The 10,266-nt window shown below is 41.4% G+C and overlaps 1 protein-coding gene across 1 annotated transcript; it reads left to right on the top strand.

Moving 5' to 3' along the window:
• The first annotated feature begins 1,030 nt into the window (after positions 1-1,030).
• LOC311275138 (non-selective voltage-gated ion channel VDAC2) lies at positions 1,031-8,538 on the top strand. Its single transcript, XM_084383421.1, has 9 exons — positions 1,031-1,158; positions 2,281-2,351; positions 3,497-3,546; positions 5,326-5,478; positions 5,573-5,625; positions 5,967-6,188; positions 6,675-6,825; positions 6,927-6,984; positions 7,848-8,538. Exons 2-9 carry the CDS (start codon positions 2,285-2,287, stop codon positions 7,937-7,939), a joined length of 846 nt encoding a protein of 281 aa, XP_084239547.1. The 5' UTR covers positions 1,031-1,158; positions 2,281-2,284; the 3' UTR covers positions 7,940-8,538.
• The last annotated feature ends 1,728 nt before the right edge of the window (positions 8,539-10,266 follow it).

The following is a 10,266-nucleotide window of genomic DNA, read 5'->3' as shown; positions in this document are numbered from 1 at the left end:
TCTGTGTCAGACTCTGAGTCAACAGGAGGCCTCTGGACGCTTTGTTTCTCAAATAATGTGCAATAACCCATATTTCAACTGTAGCATTATTTATTACACTGTGTATATATGTATATATATAAAATAGAAAATGTAAAAGTAGAATAGAATAGAATGTAAAAGTCTTATATTTGTATTGTATATATATTTTTCTGCATATGTATTGGGGATCAATAAAGTATTTCTGATTCTGACCTATAAATAGTTCAAGATTATAGAATATATAAAGCACCAAAGGTAAAAGTATTCATCAGGCGGACTGGCCCATTTCAAAATAAAATCTTTTATTTTATTGAATCGTGATTATTGAGGGTTTGATGTTACAGCTGTTAAAGGTGGAGCACATTTTTTTATGACTTTATAAACTACCAGTCAGCCTGTGAATTTACCCCCGGGGATCAATAAACTTTTGTGTTAATGTGTAATTGTAGATCATAAATTGTTTTTTGATTATATAGGTTCAGGTTAATAATCCAATAATAATAGTAGTATGGGCCTACAGCAATACACAGCAATCACACTGTCTCCATCATAAATACTTGTACTTATACTTGTAATAAGTACATTACTCTCATAATACTAATGCATTTTTACTTTGACTGCAGAATTTTTACTTGAAATTTAAACTTAAATGTAGTTATAGTGTTAAGAAATGAAACTACATGTAACTGTTGCACCAGTGCTCCCAGTGTAAAGGTCAGTCTGAGGCCCTGCATGTTGGATTCATCAAACCCTCCCCCAGGGGTCAGCCACAGAGGCGGGGGCCATGAGGTCAGAGGCCCCTGTGTTAGCTCCTATAATCAGAAACTATATATAAATTAAATAAAATCATTTCTGGATCATTTATAAACGTTTGTTGGTCATTTTCTGTGTCCGGTCGTCTTCCATTAAACGTCTCCCACTCGCGTGAAACCCGGGTTGAGATTAATCTCTTGCTCTTTTCTTGACTCTTCGTTCGCTTTTCGCACTGATACCGCGCATGCGCCATATGTCTCCTTCATTGTGCCCTGTTCCCCTTATAGACAGTGCTAAGCTAAGCTAGCTGTCAATCCCCTCAGCAGCATCACGCCAGGGACGCTCCGGGCTCTGCAGACTCCCCTTCCAGACACCTTCGCACCGGTAAGGACACTGAACTGTACTTAATTAATATCACATACAGCGTTGATAATTACCATTTATCATTTATAATTCACGTCATTAATTGCTACATAACGGTGCGTTTCTCTCCAAGGTTAGCCACATAGCATGCTGGGCGATTTAGCTAGTCTGTTATGTAATGATGTTTAGCCTTGTAATGCACAGTTTAATCCGTGGATGATAGCTCTCCTGTGTGATAGTACGGAGATTTACAACGGTCACGTTAGCTACGCAGTTAGCCACCTTGTCAGCTGGGTTTGAGGCTAGCAGGCTGGTAAGGTGTGTATGTGTGTGCGTGTGTGTGCGTGTTTTGGGGGAGGACAGACAGACTACAATGAACATTAACTAACTATTCATTCAAGCGCATCTGTCGTATCCCTGTTCTTGCTAGTTAGCTAGCTTGTTACTGCAGCTTCACACACTAGCTAGCTAACTGTCAGCCCCCCCTCACCTCCTCCGCTGGCCCATCTGCTGTCCTTTGTCCCGCATAACAGATGAAGCAAGTAGCTTTAGCATTGTTCACCTGGGGATGCATCTTCTGCTGTTCATACAGTGGACAGGACACATCTCCAGTCATAATGTGCATTTGTCTCAGCATCATCATCATCATCATCATCAGGCCTCTTTTTACAACCTTGAGATGATGATGAGGCTGAGAGCCTTTTGTTCTGATGCTAGCTTTGCTATTTCATGTGTTTGTGTGTGTATCAGTGCTCATTTATGGTTTTAAATGTATATTTTGTGGTGCACTTCCTGCCCAGCCCTCTGGCTCTCTTGGCTCAGCCGGATGCAGAGCCCATGTGTTGTTAGCATCCCAGCCTCCTCTAAAGGAACAGCATGTTCCCTTCTGCTGCAGCTCACTGGGACACTTGGTTGTTTAATTGAATGACAATTACTCCATTGTTTGGGTATATGACGACCCCCCACTGACTTCTGCTGCACCCTGCCTTCATCCAGGATAAGCTTTGCTCGTGGTGCAACATCATGGAGGACTCAGATGTGACTTTCAGCCCTGATTATGGCCTTTAACCGTGTAGAGAGTGTGTGCAGTCTGACTTGTGAAATACGTGGCACTGATCACATTCATGACTTTATCTCCTCCAGCACAATGGCTGTCCCTCCTTCATACTCAGACCTGGGCAAGGCTGCCAAGGATATATTCAGCAAGGGCTATGGTGAGTACTGTTTCAGCCCAAAGAGTAAATTATTAACTGGTAGGAATTCCTGAAACACACAGTCTGTTCAGATCTGGTGTTTCATTGAGTCTAGATGTCATATTCTCCAGTGTGCAGATGATATAACAGATCGATGAAAACATTTAATGTTGGTGGCAGTGGGCCAATCTGCCAAGCAAACAGCAAACACACCATCAAGGTTGTAAAGAAGTATATAACCAACCATTTTCATAGCTGATTTATCGATTAAAGTATTTTTTCAGGCAAAAATATCAAACAATTGCAGATTCCCGCTTCGTAAATGTGAGGATTAACTGCATTTTATGGTCTAAAATTAATGATTAGTGAAAAAAATGATCAGCAAATTAGTCCAAAATGAAATTTGTCGCATTGAGTTGAATTAGGAACGAGCAATATGGATAAAATGGTTATGGTACATTTTACTGAAAAATGAAAACTATATAAAAATCAAGTCCTGCCATGAGTCACTTTGGTCATCATGATCTACAACGATGCCCTCAATGGTCTAATACACTAAGAGACATTAGACGTATAACTGTAGACAAGTACTCAGTAGTTAGCTGATAGCTACCAGGTATAAACGGTTTGTCAACTCTCTGATGGTCGACACTTTCAGATCATCTCGCAGTATATTTTGAAAAAAAAATGGAAAAAGGAAATATTTAACTCTGAAAGATGAGTGATGTCATGTCATGGTCATGTTTTAACTGACAGAATATCAAAAGATTAAAGTGTATTTTGAGCCGAACATGAAGTGAGCATATTGTTGCAGCTGCTGTGAATTAAAGGAATAGTCTGACATCTTTTGCAAATGCACTTATTCACTTTCTTAATTAGCGTTAGATGAGACAATCGATACCACTCCTGTATCTGTCTGCTACATGTGGAGCAGCAGCCAGGAGACGGTTTCCTTAGCACAGCAGAAAACACAGGAGATGCAGAAACAGTGAGCCTGGTACTGTCAGAAGATCAGAAATAACATCTGCCTGCCGCCACCTCAAAGCTCTCTCACATGTCCCAAAACGTCGAAACTACTCCTTTTTAAACCTTCTTGCATCTGATCCATTTGCTTAATCTCCCACCTGATTACTTCTGACACATATCTGTCTTTTCAAACCCGCCAGGCTTTGGAGTTGTGAAGCTGGACCTCAAGACCAAATCACAAAGTGGAGTGGTGAGGACACTTTTCCTGTTTCCTTTTTATAACCTGTTGTCATTTTCTGCTCAGTCCATCCCCCCCTCTCCTCCCCTGTAAGCCTCCTCTCATCACAGCTTTTAACTGACCTGTAACCTGGAGCTTGAAGGTTTCCAGGTCTGACGAGCGGTGCTGATGCAGACCTTGCTTGGCTGAACATGAGCTCCGCCGTAGAGAAACAAGTCGAGCCTGTATTTATTTTGTGGCCTGTCTGTCTCTCTGCCTGCCTTTTCCTAACCGCTGCTCTGTCTCCATGCTGCTGCCGTCTGTACTGGACTGCTCGCGCTCTAATGTAGATGGTAAGATCGGAGTCAGCGCTGACAGCTGTTCATTCATAAAATAACCACCAGCACCATCATGTTGTTCACTCACTCGTTGTTGTTCTCTGCTCATATCACGTCCAGATGTTTTTCTTTTTGTCTCTGTGCTAATCATTCACACAGCATGAGTATTAATGTCTTTAACAAGTATCTGCTGTCTGTTCTGTCACATCACTCTTAACTCTGTCTTATGATTTTCACATGTTGGTGGAGAATGTCTGAGTCTAATGTGTTTGTCAGTTATTTTTAGTTTCAAGCTACATTTTCATTTTCAGTTAATCAGTTAAAGCTGGATTCACTGTAGATTTACTGACCTGCAGGTTGGACTTAACAATTATTTTTTATTGTCTTAATCTGTTGATTATTTTCTCACTTCATTAGTTTTTTGGTTTGTAAAATGTCAGAAAATAGTGAAAAAATGTCCATCAGTCTTGTTTTCTCCACAACTCAAAGATATTCAGTTTACTGTCACAGAGGAGGAAAGAAACCAGAAAATATTCACATTTAAGGAGCTGAAATCAGAGAATTTACAGTTTCTTTTATTCAAACCAAGTAATCGATGATCAAAATAGCTGGCGATTAATTGAATAGCTGACAACTAATCGATCGTTGCAGCGCTGCGTCTGCGCTCCTCTCAGGTTTCCTATGTGATAACTTTCTTTTGTTTGTTTTATGGGGGGTTTTCACACATGAAAACATAAATCCGTCGTGCTGTGACCTTCAGGTGAAGAAGCCTAAACACAAATCAGTCCAGATGTTACTTCCTGTGTTGAAGACATCCGTCATCACTTATTAATCTGAACGTTAGCTCATCTTGCTAGCTCCCTACTCAGCATGAAGGTTTGAGTGGTTAACCCACTGATGAGCAGGAGATCACTCACAGATCACAGATTATTTATTTATTTCTGTATGAATACATGATTTATGTGAAGGACTGTCCTGGTTGGGATTTTCAGAAGTTTTTAGCTTTTTTCAGTGCTTGTTCAGCCCCAGTTCTGATGTTGTGATTATATTTTAATTAATACAATTAAAGAAAAAGGACTTTCTGGGAGGTTTATGGAACATTTTTTGCTTCTTAATGTTTTTTATTTAAGCACTTTGTCACGCTGAAATTAAAATATTAATTCAGATCACATTATCAATATTCATCAAACTTGGTATGTTTTTCTTTCCATTTTCTGTCCTTCACGTGTTCTGGTGTTTTGCATGGATTTATGTTCGGGGTCGTCTCACAGTGTCTTGTCCAACATGTGAAGTGTTTTACGTCTCTGATGTTTTATTTTGGCACAGTTACGTTTGGTCTCTCTGTGATTGTAACTTTAAGTTGTCACTTGTTTTTGTGAATGTTTAATCGACACATAGATTCATTATATCACCGTTAGTATTTGTAATGTGTGATTGCTTCACTGATGACTTGTCCTCCTGGTCCTCCCTCCAGGAGTTCAACACATCTGGCTCCAGTAACACAGACACAGGGAAGGCCTCAGGGAGCCTGGAGACCAAATACAAGATGAAGGAGCTGGGCCTGAGCTTCAACCAGAAGTGGAACACAGACAACACGCTGGCGACTGAAGTCACCGTGGAGGACCAGGTACGTGTGGGAACGTCACCTGTTCACACTCGGGGTTTTGCAACCGATAAAAGTACATTGTTAAAGTCTTACACAAGTTTTCTTTTCCCTCCAGCTGACTCAAGGACTGAAGGTTGCCTTGGATACGTCTTTTGTACCAAACACGGGGTGAGACTTTTTATTTGAATGAATCTGTGATAAAATGGGATCACATGAAACATCAGGGTCACATGGAAGTAAAGAGAACAGTGAAGTCAGAGCTCTAGTTCATCATGGCTGTGAGTCTGTTCTCTTTAGAGCAATTATTTAATCTAATTTTCACAGGTAATTGTCAATAAACTGTCAAATGCAATTGTTAAGGAATGCTCATCACAACAGGAAGAACATATATCGGACTGTGACGACCTGTTAGGAGACATCACCATGAGAAAAGAGAAACATGACAATCACCAGACGTATTCTTCAGTGTTGGAGTAAACAAACATTTAACTGTAAAACCAATTTTTCAGTAAGAAGAGCGGCAAGCTGAAGACGGGCTACAAGCGCGACTTTGTGAACCTGGGCTGCGACGTCGACTTCGAGGGTCCCATCATCCACGCTGCAGCCGTGCTGGGCTACGAGGGCTGGCTGGCCGGATACCAGATGGCCTTCGACACGGCCAAGTCCAAACTGGCCCAGAACAACTTCGCCCTCGGATACAGGGCCGGAGACTTCCAGCTGCACACCAACGTGTGAGTACTCCACGGACTTTACGCTGATCATCAGGGATGGATCATCATTTTTGGACTAGAGATCGGAGAACACAAATATTTAACAGAACGCATCCAAAACAAACATCTCAAAAGTCTCAATGAAAAGAGGTCATCAAGTTGCATTATGGGAAATGTAGGATTCAATATTTTTGGCAATACAAATACTATTTTATTAACTTTAATTTAACAGTTCCCCCAATGTTCATTATCAGCTTTCCTTTGTCTATCAGTAGTTAATATTTGACACCACCGTGGGACTCTAATCGATTATTTATCCTCCCAGGTCTCCAGTATTTAGAAAGGACACTGTGACCTAATTTTATGAGTTTTATTTATTTATTTATTCTACTTTCATGGCTTTAACTGAAATGTTGAACCCATGATGATTCAGGGAGGTAAAATGTGTTGTTTATACGTGGGTGGACGACTGTGTACATGAACGTCTCTGAATCTCATCTTTCTCAGTAACGACGGGACCGAGTTCGGCGGCTCCATCTACCAGAAGGTGAACGACGAGCTGGAGACAGCGGTCACTCTGGCCTGGACCGCCGGCAGTAACAACACTCGCTTCGGCATCGCTGCCAAATACAAGCTGGACAAAGACGCCTCTCTGTCTGTAAGTGCTCCGCTTAATTTCATCTTAATGAGTCGCTGTTGAGGCAAATTCTCCTAAAACAATTCTGATGTTTTGTTTCATGTCTTGTTTTTTCATCACAGGCCAAAGTGAACAATGCCAGTCTGATTGGAGTCGGCTACACCCAGAGTCTTCGGCCAGGTAGGCTCCCATCATAAGAAACGGTGGCGCTTTAGCGTTGCTCTCAACGCTGAGAGCAACCAAAACGAAAGAAGCTGATTGTCGTCCCTCTCTGCTATGAATGACATCACGTGTTATAGACAGATTCACTCGCTATTTCTACAGTGATTGATTGACAGGTGATCGGTGTTTATGCTAATGAAAGTAAATGTTTGTCTCTAGGCGGCCGCGTGCTGCCGCAGCTGCTCACTCCTGATTAGAGACAATTAAAAAAAGACTCTGGCACTCGAAGCAAAAACAAACGGCCCTTAAATGTTGGCTAATAAAAGCCTCCATAGACCGCAACAACAGTTATGAATGCATAATGTCTCAGTGTGATTTATGAGACTTTAAACAGGTATAACCAGCTGCTGCAGGCGGCTGTAAATTATAGTTTTTTTTTTGTTTGGAAGTCCTGAAAGAAATGCAATATGTCAATAAATTGTCGGCCATGTCGTCCCTACTGGTTTCCCCTCATACTTTACATATTTTGCCTGGTATGACTGTCAAACAGCTATAAAAAGGTTGAGGGTTTGAGGGTTTTATCTTTAATCAGTGCATTATATACAGCAGATGGCAGCCAGCATGCTTGGAGGAGCAGCAGGATTACTTCTGTGGACGGTGGCAGCAGCTAAAAATGTCAATATCTTTTAAGTGTACGCTATATTTAGAACATTTTCACAGTTTTACCTGTCAGACGGCATCTTCTGACAGGAAACTGAAGCCGTTACATCTCTCTCCATAGCCAGCACACCAAATTTTACCTCGCAGAACTAAGAGGTTGCTGGTAAAAGGTCTGACATTTACCTCGACTTGTGCACAAACCCTGTTTTGTGTCCCCGCAGGCGTGAAGGTCACCCTCTCAGCCCTGATCGACGGGAAGAACTTCAACGCCGGCGGACACAAAGTGGGCATGGGCTTCGAGCTGGAGGCATAGAGCGGAGACCTGAGACCCACCAACAAAGAAAAAAAAGCCCTCGAACCACATGACCACACACACTCCTCTGCCCTGCCCTCCCCTCACACAGTCCCCCACCATCATGTAGCGTCTCTCTGGACTCCCCCCTCACACGTCCTTCCCCCGGTCACACGTCTCATGAGCATTTCTGACGGTAATAGTCGAGTCTCGGCATCATGCGTAAACGCCCCTGAGAGGAGCTGTGAGGTTGCGTGTTGATCCTGAAACTGACGGCGCGTAGTTGTGGATCGTTACAGTTTTTCATGGTTACTGAAGTTACACTTATTTATTTCCCTGTAGCTCATGGATGAAGTAGTCGTTGGTGTACATGTGTAGCTTCTGTGTTCGGCTGTTCCTGCCTTCCTAAAAGCATGTAAGAATGAAGACGTGGATGCAGAGATGAAGGCTTATTTGCTTGGTTAAAAGCGGTGCTGAGTGTCTGTTTTATCTTTTTGTTTTGTATCGGTTTGAAGACTTTTGGCTGTGTTGTTGCAATCTGTGGACCATTTAATCCATATAAATGTTTTCTTACAACACACTTCATGAACATATGACTGATTAAAGGTGGTTTAAGTTCAGCGGTAAAGACTCCTGCACTAACTGACTGAATGAAGGATGTTTAAAGATTTTAGCTTTACAGGAACAGTGAAAGTCTTTTCAGCGCAGATGCTCTTAAATCTTCGAATGCTTTGTGACTTCTCATTTTGATAGGTGAAATCAATATAGTGGAATCTTCTGGTAGCGTGTGTAGTTAGTTTGCATTTCTACAATATTGTTTTCATCTATCCGTCTCAGCTCAGCGGTCACAAACAAAGTGAGGATATTTTGCATCTGCGCGTACGTCTCGTAGGTATCTCTGCTGTTCAGTGACGCCGGGCGTCTTAACTTGATGGCCAGCTGTTTCCTCATGTTGCTCGGGGACTGCACTCATTGCTGTCAGCGCTCTCTTCTCGAGAAAAAACAACAACACTCCACTCCTCAGATCTGTACATAAGATACAGTTGATTGTCCTCTGAGTGACTCCGGTAAAAATACTTACTAGGATTATGTAAGAGGTCGTTGTGTCCCACATGACTATCCTGTTTCCTTGTTTTTTTTTTGGCAATCATGCATCAAAATGTGTTTTTCTTTTCCATCTTATTTTGTCGTCATGATTATAAGGCTCATTTTTCTTTGTCATTTAGACACAGTACCTCATTTTTCCAATGTCAATTAAGGGAATTCTAATAATAAAAAAAAACAACTAAAAAAGTCTGAAAGTTGTTCGTGATTCTCTTCTCATCAGTATACGCTGTAAAAACTGAGCGTAAAGATAGAAATGGGGTTTGAGGGCCGCAACTAACAATTGTTAAATCAGTTGATCAATTTAACAATTAATGGATTAGTTGTTTGGTATTTAAAATGTCAGATAATCACATTAAAGAAGCTGGAATCAGAATTTTAACATTTTCTTATCTTACTATCCAAATAGTTGCCAATTATTGTATAGGTTGCCAATTAATTGGCTAATTGTTGCAGCTCTAACTGATATCAGCTTAAAGGTAAAGTTCACCCAAATAGTCCACAAAACAAAAAGACAACTTTGTCAAATTAAAAGATAATTTTCCAAGTCAATAAAGTTTGTCATCAAACTAATGAAATATCTGAAAATACGTCATTATAAAGGCGACACAGCCAACAGTCTCGTTGGTGACGTCGCCTCGTAACTTAAACATATAGAGCTGCTCCTGTATATTAGCAGCTCACAGAACTGAACCAGAACCAACTCTCCTGTCACAGAACTGCAGTTGTCAATATGAGCAGATTTTTTGTGATGTTCATCTTTTTTACGACCTTTTCTGAGCCCAGGTGGCTCCATGTTGGTGTTGGTGACGCGTGTTGAGTGAGATGATGTAGCTCACTGAGCATTTTAACACAAAACTACATGATATTTTGCTTTAAGTACAACAAACTGACACTTTATTGACTTAGAAATTGATATTTTAAATGGACAAACATCCTGTGTGACTCATGACACACATCAGGATCAGTCTCCCTGAGGGAAACCGGAAGGGGCGTGGTCAGTCACCTGCGTCTACAGCAGCAACAGTTTAATAAACGGCAGTAAGGACCCGAAATAGTTCAAGTTGGATTAAATAAATCAGCCGCCAGCTCGAGGTTAAAAGTATAAACTATCAGTAAAACGGTTGAAGGAAATAAAACTCGCCTGAGACAAAACATACAGAAACATGGCGCCTCTAAAACCTGCTGGTACATTTCCCCTGGCAGCACGACTGTGTCGTTAGCCGGCGGCTAAAAACGGCAAA

Source organism: Pagrus pagrus (genome assembly GCF_965226575.1).
Source record: "Pagrus pagrus genome assembly, chromosome: 19".
Classification (NCBI taxonomy): Eukaryota; Metazoa; Chordata; class Actinopteri; order Spariformes; family Sparidae; genus Pagrus; species Pagrus pagrus.
The sequence above is the reverse complement of the archived record's forward strand: the minus strand, read 5'-3'. Positions and strand labels throughout refer to the sequence as shown.

Bases quoted from the DNA above. Each gene is read 5' to 3' on its own strand.
- LOC311275138 (XM_084383421.1), top strand. From the start codon at position 2,285: ATGGCTGTCCCTCCTTCATACTCAGACCTGGGCAAGGCTGCCAAGGAT. The intron at 2,352-3,496 runs GTGAGTACTGTT...CAAACCCGCCAG, and splicing joins TATATTCAGCAAGGGCTATG to GCTTTGGAGTTGTGAAGCTG. The intron at 5,626-5,966 runs GTGAGACTTTTT...CCAATTTTTCAG, and splicing joins TCTTTTGTACCAAACACGGG to TAAGAAGAGCGGCAAGCTGA.